At 38.3% G+C, this 23,528-nt stretch overlaps 1 protein-coding gene across 3 annotated transcripts in view; it reads left to right on the top strand.

Annotated features, from left to right (window-relative positions):
* The window catches only part of RELN (reelin), a 501,731-nt gene that overhangs the window by 462,178 nt on the left and 16,025 nt on the right, over positions 1–23,528 (top strand). For all 3 annotated transcript variants that reach the window (XM_059170891.1, XM_059170889.1, XM_059170890.1), the window contains exons 50-60: positions 886–1,142; positions 4,224–4,378; positions 5,625–5,839; positions 8,022–8,199; positions 10,695–10,870; positions 11,024–11,130; positions 12,405–12,647; positions 13,131–13,306; positions 21,204–21,277; positions 22,098–22,259; positions 22,987–23,144. In XM_059170891.1, coding sequence (XP_059026874.1) covers positions 886–1,142; positions 4,224–4,378; positions 5,625–5,839; positions 8,022–8,199; positions 10,695–10,870; positions 11,024–11,130; positions 12,405–12,647; positions 13,131–13,306; positions 21,204–21,277; positions 22,098–22,259; positions 22,987–23,144 — 1,901 coding nt within the window. The remainder of the gene's footprint in view (positions 1–885; positions 1,143–4,223; positions 4,379–5,624; positions 5,840–8,021; positions 8,200–10,694; positions 10,871–11,023; positions 11,131–12,404; positions 12,648–13,130; positions 13,307–21,203; positions 21,278–22,097; positions 22,260–22,986; positions 23,145–23,528) is intronic.

The raw sequence follows: 23,528 nt of genomic DNA on the forward strand, positions 1-23,528 counted from the left end.
AGCCACCCAGGTGCCCCAACATTTTTACTTTTAAAGCTATTTGAGTGATAGTTTGCAAGTGACAAAAAACTTTCATGTAGCAACATTCATTACATATAATATTAGTTCTTTTTTTTTATTTCTTTTCGGCATAATAGTTTATTGTTTTTGCACCACACCCAGTGCTCCATGCAATCCGTGCCCTCTCTAATACCCACCACCTGGTTCCCCCAACCTCCCAACCCCCGACCCTTCAAAACCCTCAGATTGTTTTTCAGAGTCCATAGTCTCTCATGGTTTACCTCCCCTTCCAATTTCCCCCAACTCCCTTCTCCTCTCTAACTCCCCTTGTCCTCCATGCTATTTGTTATGCTCCACAAATAAGTGAAACCATATGATAATTGACTCTCTCTGCTTGACTCATTTCACTCAGCATAATCTCTTCCAGTCCCGTCCATGTTGCTACAAAAGTTGGGTATTTGTCCTTTCTGATGGAGGCATAATACTCCATAGTGTATATGGACCACATCTTCCTTATCCATTCATCCATTGAAGGGCATCTTGGTTCCTTCCACAGTTTGGCGACCATCGCCATTGCTGCTATAAACATTGGGGTACAGATGGCCCTTCTTTTCACTACATCTGTATCTTTGCAGTAAATACCCAGTAGTGCAATTGCAGGATCATAGGGAAGCTCTATTTTTAATTTCTTGAGGAATCTCCACACTGTTTTCCAAAGTGGCTACACCGTAATTTTTTAAATTAAATTTAAAAATTTTTAAATTTTATCTCATGCCCTCCCCAACCCACCACATGACTTGTAACATCTTATCTCTTGTTGTAAATCTTTGACTCATGAGATATTGACATGATCCCCACCCTCTCACCCCCATCATTTTCTCACAGATTTGTGAATATCCTTCTCCCTCCTGATGCTAAAGAGATTGCTACTCGCTTCCGCTGGTGGCAGCCAAGACACGACGGCCTGGATCAGAATGATTGGGCCATCGACAATGTCCTCATCTCGGGCTCTGCTGACCAGAGGACCGTCATGCTGGACACTTTCAGCAGCGCCCCCGTGCCCCAGCATGAGCGCTCCCCAGCAGACGCTGGCCCCGTTGGGAGAATTGCCTTCGACACATTTATGGAGGATAAAACTGCAGGTACATTTTTCCCTAATGCTAAATAAAAATCCAACAGAAATGTAGTGTAGATTTGGGTCTTTTCAAAAAAGTAGAATATGTGCCTCTTACAGGTTCTCAAATGGTATAGAGATCGTGAAAATGCTTTCACCCTTTTGTCTCTCTCACACTCCCTGGTTTATGTTGTAACTACATCTTTTCTTTCATTCAAGCAGCAAGAATGTTTTAATAAATAGCATTCTATAATAATCCCTTTTCTTTTTTTTTTAAGAGAGTCTTCGTTTCTGTGCTTCCTATATTTTCTCCTTTGGGTAGAAAGCCAACATTTCCTGGTCACTTATACCCAAAGACAAGTGTCTTGTTTTACTACATGTCCGATACCTTTGAGATGGTATTTCATGTTTACGAGAATGTCTAAAGGTCTTGCTGGTTACTCTTCATTCTCTCTAAAAGTAGAGCAGTAATCCTGCCAAACCAGAAAAGATCTCTACATGCCATGATCATTTTTAATGTCTTGTCTTTGTTTCACTTAACTGAAAATCTGGTCTCTTTTTTAAAAGTGGTGTCTTATGTCAAGTTTGTGGCTTTATCATGCCACATCCTTGGTTATGCTACATAAAACATGGTATCCTCAGGCAAAGCAGTGATGTTGAATTATACAGCTCCTACCAGTACTGCAAGTGTTATCTGAAAGAGTTATCTGAAAATCGTTCTCTGAAGAAGGTTATTAAGAAGATTGACTTAGGGGCTCTTGGGTGGCTCAGTGGGTTAAAGCCTCTGCCTTTGGCTCAGGTCATGATCCCAGTATCCTGGGATAGTCCCGCATTGGGCTCTCTGCTCAGCAGGGAGCCTGCTTCCTCCTCTCTCTCTCTCTGCCTGCCTCTCTGCCTACTTGTGATCTCTGTCTGTCAAATAAATAAATAAAAATCTAAAAAAAAAAAAAAGAAGAAGAAGAAGATTGACTTACACAGACCTGGTTCAGACCCTGGCTAAATTATTAATTTATTTTTTTCCCTGTGTAAAGATTTATGTAAGTGAGTTTCTGGTCAGAGAATTATTGAAGCACTGCCTCTGTGTGAATACAAGCAAATACAGATTATTTTTTCAAGTACCTAAAATATGGAGTTTTACTTTAGATTTGACTGGTGATGTGCAATTGGAGAATTGCAACACTGGTTTTCTAGACGCTGTGATATCTGCTTACAGAAGTAGTTTCTGATATTTCAGATGAGGGAGTTGATTAATGAAACCTGCTTTCATCAGGATTCAGAGTTCTAGCATAAAACGTGCGCCCCGGAATAAACGGGTGCGGGGTATTCTCAATGGAATTCAAGTTTCTGTGCACCTTGAATCTTGAGTAGTAGATGCAGGATTAAATCTAGCTCCAAATCCCATGAATCAGGATGGGATATGGAATGAAAATTAGCAGGTAATGGCAATAGCATTGTGTTAGCCATCTGAACCCAGACATAAACTGTTCTGTGACATTGGTTAACGCTCAGATGAACTCCAAAGGACACCACACAGGTGAAGGCTGAGTTTCAGTGACATTGTTTGGTCTCTCCTCTGACTTCTCTGATGCCATACGACTCTGTGACTCACACAGTGACCCCACACCTCCAATTATACCCGTTCATCGCTAGAATGCTAGAGCTAACCAGGAAACTTTCAGAGGAAGAGACCTATAAAATCAGAGTATATCGTGAATTAGATGCAACTTACAGAAATATTCCATTCCTAAACTTTCTGGAATAAAATCATACTGTTAAAGACACCTGTCTCAGAAAGGACATTGTGGGCGGTGTGTGTGTGTGTGTGTGTGTGTGTGTGTAGATGTGTGCTTGTGTGTGATTGAGAAATAGGAGAGATGATAGGATGTACTCTGCACTAATCAGGTCATAGTCTTGTTGCCTACATTTTCCTTGGACTCTTACAAGCCTGTTTTTAGTCACTTAGTTGAGGCATAATTGACATACAAAAAGCTGTTGTTATTAATGTATACAACTTGATGAGTTTGGAGATAAGTATACACCCAAGAGACCATCACCACAACCACGGTCACAAATTGATCAATCACCTCTTAAAGCTTCTTCACACAGGCACCCCCGACCTTTTTTTAACCTTCTTAGCAAATTTTTAAATATACAGTACAGTATTGGTAACTATAGGCCCTCTGTTGTAGATCTCTGGAACTTATTGCCCTGTATTCCTGAAACTTTACGCATGCCCTTTGACTGACATTTCTTCCTCTCCTCAACCCCTAGTAACTGCTATTCTACTCTACGAGTTTGAATATTATAATTTATTTAATTATGCAGATTACAGTATGAGTATTTCAGTAGAAATAGCTAATTTATTTCCCTATCATATTACTAACAGCTCTTTGTCCTTTAAATCCTCCCTACAAGTTAAATATTTATCAGAAAAGAATTTGGGGGCACCTGGTTGGCTCAGTGGATTGGGCCTCTTCCTTAGGCTCAGGTAATGATCCCAGGGTCCTGGGATCAAGTCCCCAGTCGGGCTCTCTACTCAGCAGGGAGCCTGCTTTCCCCCTCCTCTGCCTGCCTCTCTGCCTACTTGTAATCTCTCTCTCTGTCAAATAGATAAATAAAATCTTTAAAAAAAAAAAAAAGAATTTATATACGGACACCTTGTGGGCTCAGTAGGAGAGCATGTGATTCTTAATCTTAGAGTCATAGCTCGAGCCCCACACTGGGTGTATAGATTACTAAAAATTAAGTAAATAAATAAAATTGGTAGACATGTCCCTTTGCTTTTCATTTATAACACATACAATACACTTTTTTCCTAAATGTAGACTTACAAATATTATATATCTCAACCTCCTGGTATCCATATTCCTAAAATGGTATGTTTATATTAGTGTTTTGCCTGTGGATTGTATGTAATGTAAGAGAGATTTCTACTGAAAACAATCTTGCATAGATTGTTTTTGAATTGCATAGATTGAAAAGAGAGATTTCTACTGAAAACAATCTTGCATAGATTGTTTTTTAATTGCATAGATTGAAAAATGGCTTCAAGTAATTTTGCTATGAATTTGTCATAAAATAAAACAAATAAAATTTTTCTTCATTCAAGTGAATGAGCATTGGCTATTCCATGATGATTGCACAGTAGAAAGATTCTGTGACTCCCCTGATGGCGTCATGATTTGCGGCAGCCATGATGGAAGAGAAGTGTATGCAGTTACCCATGACCTGACTCCCACGGAAGGCTGGATCATGCAGTTCAAGGTGAAAATGTTATGGTTACATAAATAACCATCCACTAGCAATATAAAAATGAAAAAACAATTTGTAGAGATAAAGATCATACATTTCACTGTCTTAATCTCTACTTCGAAAAATAAAATGTATGTTTCAGTCATGTCCATCTCAACTATATTTAACTTAATGATTAAAAGTAATTAAGATGATTTTACTTCTGAACTATGCCAGGATAAAACTTTCATAAATGTGTTTCTCCTCAGGATTAAATACTGATAGAGAAAAATAGTGACAATAAAAATGTAGGATACTGGGGCGCCTGGGTGGCTCAGTGGGTTAAAGCCTCTGCCTTCAGCTCAGGTCATGATCCCAGGGTCCTGGGATCAAGCCCCGCATCGGGCTGTCCGCTCCACAGAGAACCTGCTTCCTCCTCTCTCTCTCTGCCTACTTGTGATCTGTCAAATAAATAAATAAAATATTTTTTAAAAAATGTAGGATACTGATTCCAGTTTCCCATAATCATTATGCGTTAGCCAATTTCTTCCTTTAAGAGAAGCTTAAAGCTATTATGGTCATAATAACTCTTTTTTTTTTTACAAGAGCATTTTAATGTTTCTAGAGAAAGAAAATTCTAGAAAACAAAGGCATGATTAGCATTAAAGCTAACGTCAGTTTTGGCCAAGATTTTATGTCAGCCAATTTGTTTTATGTCAACCAATTATTATCTATCTCACTCCACCGTATTAACAACAAATGTTGCAGTATATCTCTCCGCGTCAACAAAGGGTATTGTGCCTTATTAGAAGTACCTTCTGTTATCACTTCATTGCATCTTACTTGTAGTTGAAAGTGATTTATGGAGAGTCATAAATTGTACAACAAAATAGTAAACTTGGAAAAGCTGATAGCAATCCTTCTTGATCGAGTATTCTGCCAGATGGTAGTGCCAAACCATTAGCACAACAAACAACAATTTGTGAGAGTGGGCCCAGGCCTTCCACGGCAATCGGCCAGCCATGGCAGAAGCACAGCTTTCAGCTTCTCTCCCAAGTCCCTGCACAATATATTTGGCACTTTCTATAATTTGTCACCTTGGGCAACCACCTCACCTCCCCCGTCCATCAGCAGAACAGATAATGAACCTGGAAATACAGGATGGATGTGGTTGTAGCATCTATCAAGTGATCAGAAACTTTCTCATTGCTAGGTCCTTAGAGCAGAAACATGTAATACGTTTTTAATCATTTGACAATCTTTCTTTTCTGTGTATTAGATCTCTGTTGGATGTAAAGTATCTGAAAAAGTTGCCCAGAATCAAATTCATGTGCAGTATTCTACTGACTTCGGTGTGAGCTGGAATTATCTGGTCCCTCAGTGCTTACCTGCAGACCCCAAATGTTCTGGAAGTGTTTCTCAGCCATCTGTATTCTTTCCAACCAAAGGGTGGAAAAGGATCACCTACCCACTTCCTGAAAGCTTAGTGGGGAAGTAAGTAGAAAATTAAAATAAAGCTTTGTTCCAAGCATCCAGAAGTTCATTAGGGCTACCTGTTGAGCCTGAAATTTTATGTAATTGTGGATAATAATACTCTCTTACACCCAACTCTAAAGGTTCTTTAATTGGTGACCTCCATGATGAGCTACCTTGAGGAGACCTCAAGTTTTAATCCTCAGACTTGGCCCTTGGCAGGCCCTGCCATTTCCCATGCTTTAATCCCTGAACATGGGGACGGACCAATAGTGATAGTCTTAGAACCACATCAAAAGGTGTATGCTTCCTCATGAATCTTATAGACTGTGGTCCACCATGCATCACATGCTTTCCATATTACTGCCTTGTCACTCCATAGATGGAACCAGGAACAAATCCTAACTTGTCATGATGTTCGTACAAATCGTAATTTTTCATGCTGTCTTTGCAAATGTGGTTTGTAGATTTCATTTTTCTCTTACCAAAGCATTACATTATGCACCCGCAGTGAAAATTCATTAGCCTGGAGCAGTGGTGAGCCAAGATGATTCAACCATTCCCTGAGAAGTCTGTGGCTAAGTTAATTTAAAGCAATTCCAAAGGATTTCCCTTTAACTATAAAATTGGGGGGAGGGGCGGGGGTTGGAGATACACTAGAGAAAATGACAGGTATACCTCCATCATATGAATCATAGAGACTGGCTAAATGCAAAATCTTCTTATGAAACAGAATTATGATATATGATCAGAGCATATAGAACCTTTAAATAAGGTGCTTGCACTTGGCTTTGCCAGTCTGCCATAAATACCATTAACTACGTGATCACTCACTGTTTCCTGCAACAAATCTGAAAGGCTTCATCAATTAACATGCTGGGAAATTAGATCAGGATACTTTCCGCTGCAGGTAACAGAAAACCCAATCCAAGTGGACTCAATTAAAAATGAAATGTTTTATAGCTCTAATGAAAAGACAAGGATGAGTGAACTCTAACATGGGTTGATTCACAAGCTCAAAAATGTCCTCCAGGATGTTGTTACTTCTTCCTCTTTGACTCTTGCTGCACTGTCCCCATACTGGTGTCACACTCAGTCCTCACGAACATAGATAGCTTTGAGAAAACTTAAGCAGAATGCATCCTTACCTACATAAGGTTGGTAAGAGAAAGGAAGAGAAATAGAATTGCATTTCTTTCAGAACCAGAGCAACTACCTCCTTGCAAGGAGCATGTCCTCTTGGTACATATTAGCTCAGGAAAGTCCATCCCTGACTCAGCCAATGGGCTGGAGATGTTCTATTACTCATATGACTCACCTGGGGTGAATGGATGATGGGGAGCCACCCTAAGGTCACTGCTTCATTTTACCCCTCCCGTTCTCCCTCTCTCTTTTTATAATGATATATAACTTAGATTCATTAAGATGCACACATCTTAATTTTTCAGCACAATGAGTCCTTACCATCGTGTAACCCGTGTGACTACCCCATAATCCAAGATACAGAACATTGACATCACCCCAGAGAGTGTCCTCATGCCCTTTGAACTCTTACACCAAGACAGTGCAGCTTATTTTTGTATAGAGTTAATTATGAGGCTTGTATTTTCCCCAGAAGACAGAGAAGAGCAAAGATGAAATCAAAATCTTAGGGAAATTGCCCTTTTAAAAAACCCTTTCAGAATTGTTTTCTAATTAGCAGAGTTGTTCTGAGAATATTGGTTATCTCTGGAGGTTCAGAAGTTGCTATTCCCTGACCAGCTGAGGACTGTGTGCCTGCTGACAGGTATCTGTCAAAGGAGTCACTTGTCTTCTGTACAATTTCAGAAATGGTACTTAATGGGTCTAAAAAGCAACACACCCCCTGGACTCCAGCTCATAACCAGCTTAATTTACAATAGTTACAGTTTCGTGTTTTAAAATATTCCTGTTGCTTGAAATAGAGATCCCACTGCATTTTCATTTTGTTTTCCAAGTTTGCTCACAGAGCATAAAATTTAAATGAAGCTGGCTTTAGTGTTCCTCTACTAGAAATAACTAATAGTGGTCAGAAAACATTTTTTTATTTACCCATTTCATCCTTTTGCGATCATCTTAAATATTGTTTTATTTTTTCTCTTGAGCACTGAATGTACACATAGGAAAGTGGACCTGAATCAAGTTAACATTGGTTCTTATTCCTTTGTTTTTGTGTTGTCTATAGTCCAGTAAGATTGAGGTTCTATCAGAAGTACTCAGATATGCAGTGGGCAATCGATAATTTCTACCTGGGCCCTGGATGCTTGGACAACTGTAGAGGCCATGGCGATTGCTTAAAGGAGCAGTGCATTTGTGATCCGGGATACTCTGGGCCCAATTGCTACTTGACTCACACTCTAAAGGTAATGTTAAAGTCCCCAAAAGAAGCGTTTACCCACACTACAGGTCATGCCTGAAGAGACATTGTGTGAGACTAATACTTCTTAACAGCATTCTTTGGGGGCCCCAGGAAGTAAATCCTTTGGATGGCAACTAAAGAATATGCCTTGGGTTTCTTAGAGCCCAGAATATTAGGACCGAGTCTGGTACAACTTATCAGTTCATAAAATTAACTAGACTGTATCAATTAAAGAACATTAATACTCTGATTTTTTTTTTTAAAGCAGACTCTTGGTTTGAAATCAATATTAAGTCCTCTTCACATTTTCTGTAGATGGACAGTTTGAAGTAGGATGCTGATGTTATGAAGCAAATAACCCAGATTCGCTATCACAAAGAAACAAATTTTGAAAAATGACTAAACAGTACCTGCATTTTTAAAATTGAATTATAATTGACATACAATGTGATTTTAGTTTCAGGTATGCATCGCAGCGATTGGATAATACTGTCCATTACTCGGTGCTCACCGCGATAAGTATAGTCCTCATTATGTCACCAACCAACATTATTACAATATTATCATTACCTGAATTTTTGTTCGGGAAATTCAGGGCTCTGATGACTGCAGCTGAAACGTGGCTGTGTATTAAGAATAGAGAGGTCATTATTGGAAACTTTAGCTGTTATGTCATTATTTACTGTGCAAAGTAAATACAGTTGCTCAACACAGTTGCCATATATACACTCTGTGTCTGTGAACAAATATAGTGCATTCTTCATTGCAATAACAGAAAAGCAACTAAGCCAAAAAAGTACAAATTGCTGAAATCGAACATGTAAGTAGCAAATGATGTAAACCAAACCTGTTCTGTTATTTTTTTTCTATAAAACAGCAACAACTTCGGAATTAATAAGTTAAAAAAATAACATTGGAGCAATGCTCACTTGTTTCTGAAGCTGTTGGTCTATTTGTTATCAAATGAGATTATAATATGAGAAACCTAGCCCTAGATAATGAATTAACTAAAAAAAGTCTAGTTTCTTTCATGAGCATTCAAATTTTATTAATATTCCTCAGTTGGATAAAAAATTATACAAGTCTATATTATGAACTCTGATCAGACCTTTCTAATGAGGGTTTACATAGTTAACAGTGCATGTCTTCTGACTCATGTTTTTACATGTAAACCTCCATTTTTAAAATTGCATTTATTTGCTGGGGTGGGGCGCCTGGGTGGTTCAGTTGGTTAAGCATCCAACGCTTGATCTCAGTTCAGGTCTTGATCTCAGAGTTGTGAGTTCAAGCCCTGCATTGGAGCCTACTTTAAAAAAAAAGTTATTACATTTATTTGCTCACATCAGTAAGGTAAGGTAAGTCTGTCCTTAACTATAAAGAGGATTATGTTCTGAGTTTGAAGAGAGTCCATTTAAATCATTTTAACTACACAGTAAGACACCAACTAGACAACTCATTGAAATAAATGAAAAACTATAGTTTTTCTCTATACAGTTACTGCAGTTGCAACTGTGACAACTTGTTTTAATGATACATCATTTCTGTAATTTACAAAACAAAAAACAGAAGAATTATACCTCAACACAGTGCAAAACTACTATGGACAAAATGAAGGTACCATGGTCAAAATGAATAGAAAAATCAAGATGTTTACTACGATGTGAGGGGATGAAATAATTTCACATAAAATGCAGCCATAACAAACCCTAATATTTTATTTATCTACTCTCTTTGGAAAACAGACTATTCCTGATTGTTGGTCATTCTCAGTTAAGATAAACTGGAGATGTAGGGGAAATATTCCAGATTTTGAGTACTTCTCATCATCATCCTGAATCTTGAACCTGATAAACACATAAAACCTGACTTCCAAAGTTGATCTTCTTTTGATTCATACAAAAAACTTTGGTTTCAAACATCCCTGTCTAACCATATAGACCTTCCAAGTTCACGCTGTCCCAGAAGCTAGAGGGTCCTGGTTGCTTAAAGCAGTCTCCAAGGTAGGGGGCACACACTCCTGGGAGAAAATAGAACAATCCATTGAAAAATGTTAGGGGAAAAAAGTGCTTGAACATCCATTTTATTTTATCTTATTCCTTTACATTTTCATTTTTTGTGCATGTTTCATATAATAAATTACAACTGTACTTCTATATCCAATATAAATAGATATATATATATTTGGAGAATACATGCTTAAGTAACTTCACAAATAGGAGTGTTACTATAGCCAACTTGGAGTTGTTTTATTTTATGATTCTTTCTAGACTTAAAATTCCAATGACTAAACATTATTTAATCACTTTAAATGTTCATAATATATGATGAAAAAGAACATTGTAGAGAAATATCAGGGTTTTTTTAATATCTTTGGAAAAGCATTTGAAATTGGCCCTTTTTTTTTTAAGTCCAAGATGAAACTACATTGTCTAAATTATTCCACAGTTATTATCTGAAATGTTTACCTTTAACCACATCCCACTTATTTTTTTTTCCCAGACTTTCCTGAAGGAACGCTTTGACAGTGAAGAAATCAAGCCTGATTTATGGATGTCCTTAGAAGGTGGGAGTACTTGTACAGAGTGTGGCATTCTTGCTGAGGACACTGCGCTCTATTTTGGGGGATCCACCGTGAGACAAGCTATTACTCAAGATCTGGATCTCAGAGGGGCCAAGTAAGTCATTTTTTTGTTATTTTAATCACAGCATCACAAGTTGGCCCCCAAAGGAAGGAACGCACTTACTGGAGAAGTTGTTATCCAGGACTTGAGTAGACCACTTGTTCTAATTTACTGTTCTGATGGATCATAATGTGTGTTTGCATTCAGATTCCTGCAATATTGGGGACGCATCGGGAGTGAGAACAACATGACCTCCTGCCATCGGCCCATCTGCCGGAAGGAAGGCGTGCTGTTGGACTACTCTACTGATGGAGGCGCGTTTCAGGGGTGAAAGCCACACTTTGGCTTTCAGATTCCCAGTTGACATCCAGTGCCCCTCAGAAAAGTTTCTGCAAACTTTTGCTGCCTTTGCAATGAGAATAGCAAAAATCACAGAGAGAAAACGGCAGATCTTAGTCAAATTACATGAGACCTATGTGTTCCACAGAATCTACCCACAAGGGGATAAGAGAGAAATCACACTAAAAAATAAGCTCCACACTTTCTGAATAAAGAAAAGAAATCTGTGTAACTGAAGTTTGATTATAAATGGTACAATTCAGAAATAAATTTGATAAGGTTTCTAAGTAAGATCATTTTAAAAACTTTTAAAACTTTTGTGTGAGCAATAAATAACAATAAATCTAGAAGAAAACTTTATTGTGAAAGAAGACGGTCTGAATTCATGAGTTTTTTAAAGAATATTTGAATAAAATTCAGTTGTATTATTTTGAAGTAGCTAAAACCAGACCAAGAATACCATGAAAGTCCTTAGAAAATGAATTTTAGCAGATAGGTGTCACTTTACTGACTAGCAGAGATCTTGACGAACTCAGTATTTTAGGGTATTCAGAAGTGTTTCCTTACGTAATTTCAACATCCCACCTACAGTCTTATCAATTGATAAGAGGAAAACTTATCAGTCCAATGAAATAAAAATTGCCTAGATTTAAAATAGCTACATTAAAATGTTAAATTCCAGGGCACCTGGGTGGCTCAGAGGGCTAAATTCTCTGCCTTCGGCTCGGGTCATGATGCCGGGGTCCTAGGATCAAGTCCCACATTGGGCTCCCTGCTCCACAGGGAGCCTGCTTCCTCTTCTCTCTCTCTCTCTCTCTGCCTGCCTCTCTGCCTACTTGTGATCTCTGTCAAATAAATAAATAAAATTTTTTTAAAAACTACATTAAAAAAATAAATAAAATGTTAAATTCCTAGGAGTTCCTGTCCAGAAACATGCAAAACATGGATGTATCTCATTATTTATGAAAAAGAATACACATAGCAATCTAGAACAAAATGTTAGGAGCAGAAAATATGTAATTTTTATTTCAGTGTTTCTATTTTTGGCCAAATATTTCTAACTACCCTTCCTCTCATACCATCAGCCTGGTTTTTGAAACAGTAGAGAGCATTTATATTAAAGTCAATGAAATCAATTATTATTTTCCAGTCGAAGATTTCTTTGGGAAGCTTATGGTAGCTGCAGTCTACTGTTGTTTTGGGGAGTTTTTTCCAGATATGTCACTATGTTGTGTATTTGTTACTATAGGAATTACTTGGACTTTGCTCCATGAGATGGATTACCAGAAATACATCTCTGTTAGACACGACTACATACTTCTTCCTGAGGACGCCCTCACCAACACAACTCGACTTCGCTGGTGGCAGCCTTTTGTGATCAGCAATGGACTCGTGGTGTCTGGAGTGGAGCGTGCGCAGTGGGCACTAGACAACATACTGATTGGAGGAGCAGAAATCAATCCTAGCCAACTGGTTGACACTTTCGATGATGGTAAGGATTTTGTGAGCCTTTTGCCTGCTTATGTCTTTAGGTGAGTTACTATGTGAAAAGCATTCAGAAAGTACCTAGCACATATTCACTGCTCAACAAATGTTAGCTGTTCTTTTACTCAGTGGTTTATAAATCTTCAATATTAACTGTTTGCTGAATTGTCAACAGAGAATTTAATAAGTTCTGTTAAAGACAAAAGGTCTAGTTATAAATATAATTTGAAATTTCAATATCTGGAAGAATTTTAGTTTCTTTAGGAATTTCTGCACCACAGAGATGCACATTGCATTGTTTTAAGAGTGTGTCAAAAATGCCATAATGGTACAAGTCAATCAGACTAGCAGTTACATTTTTTAACTTGGTTAATCATTATGTGAGCATTTAATAATATCTTCTAGATTTTATTGATCACCTTGGATTTATATATTATACCAATTACATAGAAATCATTTTTGCCACATTGCTTCCAATTTCCCTTGACAGAAGGTACTTCCCATGAAGAAAACTGGAGTTTTTACCCTAATGCAGTAAGAACAGCAGGATTCTGTGGCAATCCATCCTTCCACCTCTACTGGCCGAATAAGAAGAAGGACAAAACTCACAATGCTCTCTCCTCCAGAGAACTCATTATACAGCCAGGATATATGATGCAGTTTAAAGTAAGGGGACGTCGCTCCTCCAGACATTGGGGGTAGAGGATGGGGAGAATGCTTAATTGAACAACTCTAAGGAAATGACTGATTTCTTTCGTTAAAAGAGACTTTATCTTATGAATAAAAGAAGTAATCTTTAGCAAAGGCCTTTATCAGATAGGATTATTTGAGCACAGATAAAATCAATTAGTTTGTTGGGACATAGCAAGAAATGTAACTATATTGTATTTCATATATGTAATCTTGAGTTCAGTTTCCCAAACCCTGGAAATGAAAGCTTATAGAGGTACCCTGGCCTGCTCTGCCTATTTTTCTTTCTCTCTCTTTCTCTCTCACATACACACAGTTTCTGTATCTCTTACTCTACTCTGATTTCATATGTTAAGCCACTTTCTATCCTTCTCTATCATGCCTATTTTTTTTTTATCTCTGACTTCTAAACACAAACATATACAGTAGCCCAGTTGGAACTCCTCCAAATCCTCATTTAAAAAGGACTCTCAAATCTTTTACATGCATATTTTATTCATAAAGGAGAGTAAAGGGAAAGTCATAGGAGATCATTAGTATTCAGATAATCAGAGAGAAAGATAAAGCAATATCAATTATGTTTTTCTCTTTATAAAACATTTTTTGAAAAAGGGTATTACAGAAAAATGCTTTGTTACTCAAAAACAATTGATTGTTTATTTAAAACATTTATTAAATGTTTGGGGCGCCTAGCTGGCTCAGTGGGTTAAGCCTCTGCCTTCGGCTCAGGTCATGATCCCAGGGTCCTGGGATCGAGCCCCATATCCGACTCTCTGCTCAGCAGGGAGCCTGCTTCCACCTCCCTCTTCCACCTCCCTTTCTACCTGCCTCTCTGCCTACTTGTGATCTCTCTCTGTCAGATAAATAAAATCTTTTTTTAAAAATTTGTTAAATGTTTTAAAAAGATGTCCTTCAATGATGGTTAATAGTAAGAATCCTCTCTAGCAGGAATAAAAATGTATTCACAGCTGGTAGGAGAGAAAAATAGGGCGCTATTATTTAATGGGTATAGAGCTTTGGATTTTGCACGATTTAAGAGTTCAGATCTTTTGCAAAAAAGAGGGGGATTAGGGATGTTCAGTGTTTTCCTCAGCTTTCTGTTAAATTTTCCTTCAGAAACTAAAGAGTGAGGGAATCTCCTCAAATACTACCACTCTATAGGTCTATCCTTAACTAAGTGGCATAAAGGATGCTGAAGGTCATGTCTGGTGTTACCCCACCCCTAATTCCAAGCCACCTCCTTTAAGAGTGAAGATTTTCCCTCTAGCAGGCCCACACCAGGCCCTTATCAAAGTTGTCATATTTGATTAAGTTGGTTGGAGCCTCCTGTCTTGCTGCCTCTGTCAACCCAAACTGAAGAGATGGACATCATCTTCTCTAACCAAATCCATTTGTTTAAAAAAAAGAAAAAAGTTCATCCCCAGAAATGTAGTACTTAAAGTATCACCAACACTCCATTTTTCTAAGTCACCAACAATTTTTTAAACTTCACCCATTTCTTGCCTTTCCTTTCTGATCTGTACCCCTGGGCACTGTTGTCTTTGCCCTCCACAGCTGGGGCCATCTTGCGCTTGTTTTCCACTTGTTCTCCAGCTCTGAGTTCTCTGCCAGTTCTCCTCTTTCCTCCTTGGAATATACTTCTGCTTCCTTTTTGGCTCCTCTTCTTCCTCCGACGCTCTAGAGGTCTCTAGACCTCTAGTACTCTAGTACTAGTATAATACTAGTACTCTAGCATTTTGCGGTACTTCTCTGCTCTCTTCTCTCTTAGATAGTCTCCCCATGGGAAATTCCATTCATCCTTTGGCTTCCGGGACATGTTTAAGACCAGCTCCCAGACCTGCCTTTCCAACCCTGACTGATTCACCAACCATTAATTCAGTACTTTTACATTCTGTGTACATTCCTACACTTTCATTGTCCAGCATCTCAGCTCGTAGCGGCAAATAGTGAACTTCATCTCCTCCCTCTCCCTACCGACTCCTCTTTCTGATTCTCCTGTTTTTATTGATGGCACCACCTTTGACTTACTGATCAGCTTTAAAAGTTGAAATAGTCTTTGATTTTTCACTTTTAACTTTTCACATCTAACCAGCTACTGCAGCCTTGTAATTTCCAGTGTGCCTGGCACCCATCCCATCTTCTCCGTTTGCTCTATTCCCACTTGCACTCATTAAATCAGTAGTCCAGTAACTAGTCTTCCTTTCTACTCCCACCTGTCCTTCAACAGCACAGCCAGACTCATCTTTACAGAGCATAACTCTGAGCACATTACTCCACTGCTCATAAACCTTTAATGGCTCCCCATTGCTTACCAAATTAAGGTCAAAAGCCAAAGACTACAGTTCATGGTCTACCGAACTCACTAATCTGTCTCACGTTCTCTCCCAGTATTCTACACCTTCTACAGCTGGACCAAAACATAGCTCATGCTCTCCTATAGACATGACACAGTGTTTTCCCACCTCTGTGTCTTTGCTCACGCTCCTCCCATCTAACTGTGTTTCTCCTACCTCCACCTCTCACACTCTTCCCATTCTCCAGAGGCAGCCCACATGCACCCTATTTGGTTAACTCTTTTCTGTTTTGTTTTAGTTGAAGTATATTTGACATTTAACTTTGTGCAAATTTAATTTGTACAACATGTTGATTTGATACATACATATATTGTCATATGATTGCCATTGTAGTGAGAGCACCTCTATCATGTCATGTAATTATCATTTCTTTCTTGTGGCTGGAATAATTAAGATCTTCCACTTCTGATGAATTATTTTCCAATCCATTTAACCAGATACTGTCTCTCCTTCATAAGAAGCACCACAGCGTTTTAATTATATCTTTTATGATTTCCTTTCTCATTATTGGAATATGCTTCTTACTCTCTCTGAAGCCAGGGCTGTTTTATTCATGAGTGTGTGGCCTGAAATTTTTAGCACTAACCTTCCCCTGTATCAGCACTAAAATAGGACATGTTAATAATTAGATGATTAGGACTTAAATTTAAATTGCCGAAGTTTTATAGCAATATTAATGATTCAAACATTTAATTGCATATAATGTGGAAAGCTCTTATTCACATGAAAATGAAAAAACCACAAGAATAGAAATTCGTGCCAGAAATGTAGTAGCCTCAGGAAGTTAGGATATCAATGAAAATGTCTTGAAGCAGTCATACTTCGAGTTTCTTTGCATTAATTCTCCAAGTGTTACTTTGCTTTCGGCTAAATTTTCTTCCCCAAATTTATAATTAATATGTTGTTATATTTATCCAGTAAATAGAAATAGCACTTTTTTTGTTTGCTTTATTGCTTAGTCATGGATATCATTCTGTTTACAGCCAGCTCTGATTGGTATGGAATGCCTTTTTCTCCTGGAGAGGCATCTGACTCTTAGTCTTAACCATAACTGCCAAATTTGGCAAGTAGAAAAAGCTGAAGAGCAACAGCATAATCCAGAAAAGTTAAAATTAACTAGCTAGATCGATAGGCCAAAATTAAGCCTGGAAAAAAAAAAATGGGGCCTGGTCATTTCTGTACAAAAACTTTTATGTCTTTGAAAAAAAGACGTTTCTCAAAGGTTAATAGCTTGCTCTTTTAACTTTTTTGTTTTTATTATTGAAGTATAATTGACATAAAATGTTATGGTAGTTTCTGATGTACAACATAGTGATTGGACATTCTTTACATTACTCAGTGCTCACCACTATCTTAAGTCACTTCCAGTGTTATTACAGTATTTTTACCCATTTCATCCATTCCCTCTACCCCCTCTAGAAGTCACCAGTTTGTTCTCTGTATTTTTAAGTCTGTTTCTGTCTGTTCATTTGTTTTGTTTTTTAGATTACACAAATAAGTGAAATCATGTGGTATTTGTCTTTCTCAGTCTTACTTACTTCACTTAGCGTAATACACTCTGGATCCATCCATGTTTTCACAAATGGCAAGATCTTATTCTTTCTTATGGCTAGGTAATATTCCATTGTAGATATACCCCATATTTTGTCCATTCATCTGTTCATGGATATTTGGATGGCTTCCATATCTTGGCTATTGAAAATCATGCTGCAGTGAACATAGGGGTGCATATATCTTTTTTAATTAGTATGTTCATTTTCTTTGAGCAGTGGAATTATTTGATCATTGCGTGTTTCTATTTTTAATTTGTTGAGGAACCTCCATACTATTTTCCATAGTGGCTGTACCCAGTATAGATTCCTACCAATTGTGCCCAAGGGTCCCCTTTCATCCACATCCTTACCAATACATATTATTTCTTATCTTTTGATACTACCCATTCTAATTTGTGTGTGGTGATATCTCATTATGGTTTGATCTGCATTCCCCCAATAATTAGTGAGGTTGAGCATCATTTCATGTGTCTGTTGGCCATCTGTATGTCCTCTTGGGAAACATATTCAGGTCCTCTGCCCATTTTTTAGACAGATTTCTGTTTGTTTGTCTTGAGTTGTGTAAGTTCTTTGTATATCTTCGGTATTAATCCCTTACCAGATATATCATTTGCAAGTATCTTCTCCCATTCAGTAGGCTGCCTTTTTGTTTTGCTGATGGTTTCCTTCATTGTGCAAAAACTTTTTATTTTGGTGTAGTCTGAATAAGTTAGTTAGTTAGTTGGTTTTGCTTTTTTTCTCTTCCCCCTGGCTGATGTCCAAGAGATTATTGCCTATGTTTTCTCTTAGGAGTTTGGTCTCACATTTAGGTCTTTTTTTTTTTTAAAGATGTTATTTATTTATTTGACAGACAGAGATCACAAGTAGGCAGAGAGGTAGGCAGAGAGGGAGAGGAAGGGAAGTAGGCTCCCCGCTGAGTTCGGGCTTGAGCCCAGGACCCTGAGATCATGACCCGAGCTGAAGGCAGAGGCTTTAACCCACTGAGCCACCCAGGCGCCCCTCACATTTAGGTCTTAAATCCATTTTGAATGTATTTTTGTATATGGTTCAGAGAGTGTTCCAGTTTCATTCTTTCACATGTTGCTGTCCAGTTTTCATAACAACGTTTGTTGAAGAAACTATCGTTTTCCTATTTGGTGTTCTTGCCTCCTTTGTCATAGAATAATTGATCATGAAGTGGGTTTATTTCTTGACTCTCTATACTGTTCCATTGTTCTGTGTGTCTGCTTTTGTGCCAGTACCATACTGTTCTGATTACTTCAGCTTTGTGGTCTATCTTACAATCTTGGATTGTGATGCCTCCAGCTTTGTGCTTTCTCGGGAGTGCTTTTGCTATTTGGGGCATCTTGTGGTTCCATACAAATTTTAGGATTATTTGTTCTATTTCTGAAAAAAATGCATTTGGTATTTTGATAGAGAGTCTATTGAATCTGTAGATGCCTTTGGGTAGTATGGACATTTTAACATTATTAATTCTTCTAATCCATGAGCATGGTATGTTTTCTCATTTGTTTTCATCATCTTCAATTTCTTTCATCAAGATCTTATAGTTTTCAAAGTATAAGTATTTCACCTCCTTGATTAAATTCCTTCTAGGTACTTTTTTTTGTGTAATTGTAAATGGGATTGTTTTCTTCATTTCTCTTTATCCTACTTTGTTATTATCGTATAGAAATACAACATATTTCTGTATATTAATATTGTACCCAGCAACTTTACTGATTCATTTTTCAGTTTTAACAGTTTTTCGGTGGAGTCTTTAGGGTTTTCTATAGATAGTATCATGTCATCTGCAAATGGTGACAGGTTCACTTTTCCTTTCCAATTTGGATACCTTTTATTTCTTTTTCTTGTCTGATTGCTGCAGCTAGAATTTCCAATACTATGTTGAATAAAAGCAGTGAGAGAGGAAATGCTTATCTTGTTCCTGATCTTAGACAAAAAGCTCTCAGATTTTCCGCAACTAAGTATGATGTTAGCTGTGGATTTTTCATATATAGCCTTGTTAAGTTGAAGCATGTTCCCTCTAAACCCACTTTGTTGGGAGTTTTTATCATGAAGGGATGTTGAATTTTGTTCAGTGCTTTTTCTGCACCTATTGAGATGATCCTATAGTTTTTATGCTTTCTCTTGTTAAAGTTACATATCACATTGATCTGCAAATATTAAATTATGCCTGCATTTCTGGAATAAATTCCACTTAATTATAGTGAATAATTCTTTTAGTGTATTGTTGAATTCAATTTGCTAATTTTTGTTGAGGATTTCTGCATTTACATTCATCATTGCTGGCTCAGAAGCATGTGACTTTTTTTTTTTTAAGATTTTATTTATTTATTTGACAGGGATCACAAGTAGGCAGAGAGGCAGGCAGAGAGACAGAGAGAAGCAGGCTCCCCGCTGAGCAGAGAGCCTGATGTGGGGCTTGATCTCAGGACCCTGAGATCATGACCTGAGCTGAAGGCGGAAACTTAACCACTGAGCCACCCAGGAGCCCCAGCGTTCAACTTTTAATCTCAGTTTTAAGTTCAAGCCCACGCTGGCTATAGAAATTACTTAAAAATAAAACCTTTAAAAATTAAAAAAAAAAAGAGGGGGCTCCTGGGTGGCTCAGTGGGTTAAGCCTTTGCCTTCAGCTTGGGTCATGGTCTCAGGGTCCTGGGATCGAGCCCCACATCGGGGTCTCTGCTTAGCAGAGAGCATGCTTCCCCCCCCCCCTCTGCCTGCCTCCCTGCCTACTTGTGATCTCTCTCTCTCTCGGTTAAACAAAATCTTTAAAAAAAAAAAAAAAAAAAAAAAAGAGTTTATTGACTGGGATGCTTGGTATCTCAGTCAGTTAAGTTTCCAATCTTGGTTTTGGCTCAGGTTGTGATCTTAGAGGTGGTGGGATTGGGCTCTGTATTTAGCAGGGAGTCCGCTTGAGGATTCACTCCCTCTGCCCCTCCCCCCACTCACATATGCTTGTGCTCTTTCTCTCTCATAAATAAATAATTTTTATAATTTTTTTTAAGAATATTGGCTTGTAGTTTTCTTTTTCTGTAGTGTCTCTGTCTGGTTTGGGTATCATGTTAACGCTGGCCTCGTAGAATAAATTTGGAAATTTTCCTTCCTCTTTTATTTTTTGGAATAGTTTGAGAAGAACAGATATTAAGTCTTCTTTGAGTATTTGGTAGAATTCATCTATGAAGCCATCTGAGAGGGCTTTTGTTTGTTGGGAGAGTTTTTCATTATTGCCTCAGTTTTGTTACTTATAATCAGTCTGTTGACATTTTCTCTTTCTTCCTGATTCGTTTTTGGAAGAGTATATATTTTTAGGAATTTATCCATTTCTTCCATGTTGTCCGATTTGTCAGAATATAATTTTTCATAATATTCTTTTATAACCCTGGTATTTCTGTGATGTCAGTTGTTATTTCTTCTCTTTGATTTCTGATTTTATTTATTTACATCCTCTCTCTTTTTCTTGAGGAGTCTAACTAAAGGCTTATCAATCTCATCATTTAAAACAACCAGCTCTTGATTAGAATAAATACTTTTTTTTAAAAAAGATTTATTTATTTGACAGAGAGAGACACAGTGAGAGAGGGAACACAAGCAAGAGGAGTGGGAGAGGGAGAAGCAGTATTCCCTGCTGAGCAGGGAGCCTGATGAGGGACTCAATCCCAGAACCCTGGGATCATGACCTGAGCTGAAAGCAGATGCTTAATGACTGAGCCACCCAGGCGCCCCGAGAATTAGTGCTTTTTTTAAACCTTGATTCTCATCTTCACACAAAGTTGCATATTTTTAACGGAACTCAAAAAAAAAAAAAGGTAATATTGGTATTCTGGCAGGTTGCTCTGTAAAAGCTGCTCCGAATATTTGTTGATTTCCCATTAGAGGCATAATTTAGAGAGAGGGATTTAATTAATTAGTGACAGGTATTTAATCTTCCCCGTACACACTTTTCATTTATGTTTGTTTTAGATTGTGGTAGGTTGCGAAGCTACTTCCTGTGGTGACCTTCATTCCGTAATGTTGGAGTACACTAAGGATGCAAGGTTTGTGAAATCATTCTGGAATAAATTTTTATGTTCTTCCAAACTTGAATACAACTTCAGATGGATGTCTATTTTTAAAGCAACTCCAGGGGAACAACCTTTTATATTAAAAGTACAGTTTATGTTTATTTCACATGTATTCATTTCCCTTATATAAAACTTACATGAATGTCTTATTTTCAGAAATTTCCTTCAAACTCAGAAAACTCATTTTCCTACTAGACTGGCTGCAAGCCAACAAATTTTTTTTGTCTTTTAAACTAAGTAAGAGACTACGTTTGTCCTCAAAGTAGATTTCTCTTTTATTCATGTTGCTCATTTTCAACCAACCTTAATGAGAATTAAAATCAATACAAGATCTAAATATGCTGCAGCCAGAGTCACATGTCTTGAAGCCTAGTAAAAGTCTGACCCAGTGCAGTTACTTTATTGGGATGTTGAGAGCCCTGTCTCCCACCACCACTTTTGAAAATGAATTATGGAGAGTTAAGTTTGGGTAAACAGAGAGTTTTGTCAATCAACTGCAGGTATATTTCTGGTAATAATACCAGTGGGAGGAAGCCATTTGAATGCAGTAGCGGGCATGCTATTATTTTATTCTATTATCTGTGAATATATTCCTGTGCTTGTAAAGAGTTATATCTTGTTTGAAATTATTTTCAGTTTTACTTTTCATTGTGTTTATAAATATATACAGGAAATAGAAAACTTACATAAAAATACCTCAATTTAACCCAACCCCAAAGGGTTACTTTGACATTAGTCAAGTCATCTATTTCCTCTTGAGAATTGTCTACCATAACTTCTCTGGTTTCCACAGGTCGGATTCCTGGCAGCTCGTTCAGACCCAGTGCCTTCCTTCCTCTTCAAACAGCATCGGCTGCTCCCCCTTCCAGTTCCATGAAGCCACCATCTACAATTCTGTCAACAGCTCGAGCTGGAAAAGAATCACCATTCAGCTGCCTGACCATGTCTCCTCCAGGTAAATTGCATACGAAGGTAAACTTGGTGGGATTATCTGGCAATCTCTACAGAGCTGCTGCAGTGACCTTCCATCACAGCTGCGGTACCCTCTCCCTCCTTTCACCAACCCATGTCCCCATATGGCAATGGCATGTCCCAAGAAGAAATAGGAAGACATAGGATCTTGTCTGTAAATGCTACAGATCTCAGATTTGCTTTGGATAAAATACCACAGCACAAGCCAAGCTCAATCACAGGCCCCAAATCACAGACACTCAAAGACCTGGAGTTAGCACCGTATCTGCTCAAGTGTTCTGTGATTCCCAAAAGCTGCACTCCTCATCCCATATACAGATACCCTCTGGGGTATGCAGGGCTGGTTTGATTACACGAAGCCACAGGCTAAACATGATAGAGTGCGATCTTCCTAGAGCAGCATTCACTTTACTCAAAAATTTGGAAAATGATATACCTCAATAAGAAAAAGGGACACAAATTGATTATGGAATAGAATAGGAAATTCACATCAAACCCTCAGGGAAGGTACAAGCTTCCAAAATGGCATTTTGAGAGATATCCCCAGAGTCTGAGGGGGTACATGTTCACTCCCATTGACTTGGGTGCTTCAAGGAGAAGCTTGGGGGCATCCTTTTCTCAGAAATAGCCCCCATTCCAGGGCTGGAGGAGGGACACAGCCACAGGAAATAACAGGCTATTGAACCCTCCTGCTCTCTCTGGACTTCTAGTGCAACACAGTTCCGCTGGATCCAGAAGGGGGAAGAAACGGAGAAGCAAAGCTGGGCGATCGACCACGTGTACATCGGAGAGGCTTGCCCCAGGCTCTGCAGTGGGCACGGATACTGCACCACGGGCGCCATCTGCATCTGTGATGAAAGTTTCCAAGGTTTGAATCCCAGGCTGTCACTTTTAATACAAAAGACCATGAGGCTCTCCTCACATCAACACATATACAAAGACCATCAGGAGGGGCGGGGCACCTGGGGGAGCTCAGATCATGGTCCCAGGGTCCTGGGATCAAGTCCAGCATCGGGCTCCCTGCTCAGCAGAGAGCCTGCCACTCCACCTGCTTGTGCTCTCTCTGTCAAATAAATAAATAAAATCTTTTTTTAAAAATTTAAAAAAGCAAAAGGCCACAAAGAAAAACTCCAGCCCTGAGGGATTTGGGGTGGATGACACACCGTTTGATCACAGCATTCTTTATCTTTGGAATGAAGTGTCAAGGATAATTTTCTGCCGTGTTCCTTAAAGTATTTTTTAAATGCAGAAT

The sequence above is a fragment of the Mustela lutreola genome, chromosome 4, assembly GCF_030435805.1.
Source record: "Mustela lutreola isolate mMusLut2 chromosome 4, mMusLut2.pri, whole genome shotgun sequence".
In the NCBI taxonomy this organism is placed as follows: Eukaryota; Metazoa; Chordata; class Mammalia; order Carnivora; family Mustelidae; genus Mustela; species Mustela lutreola.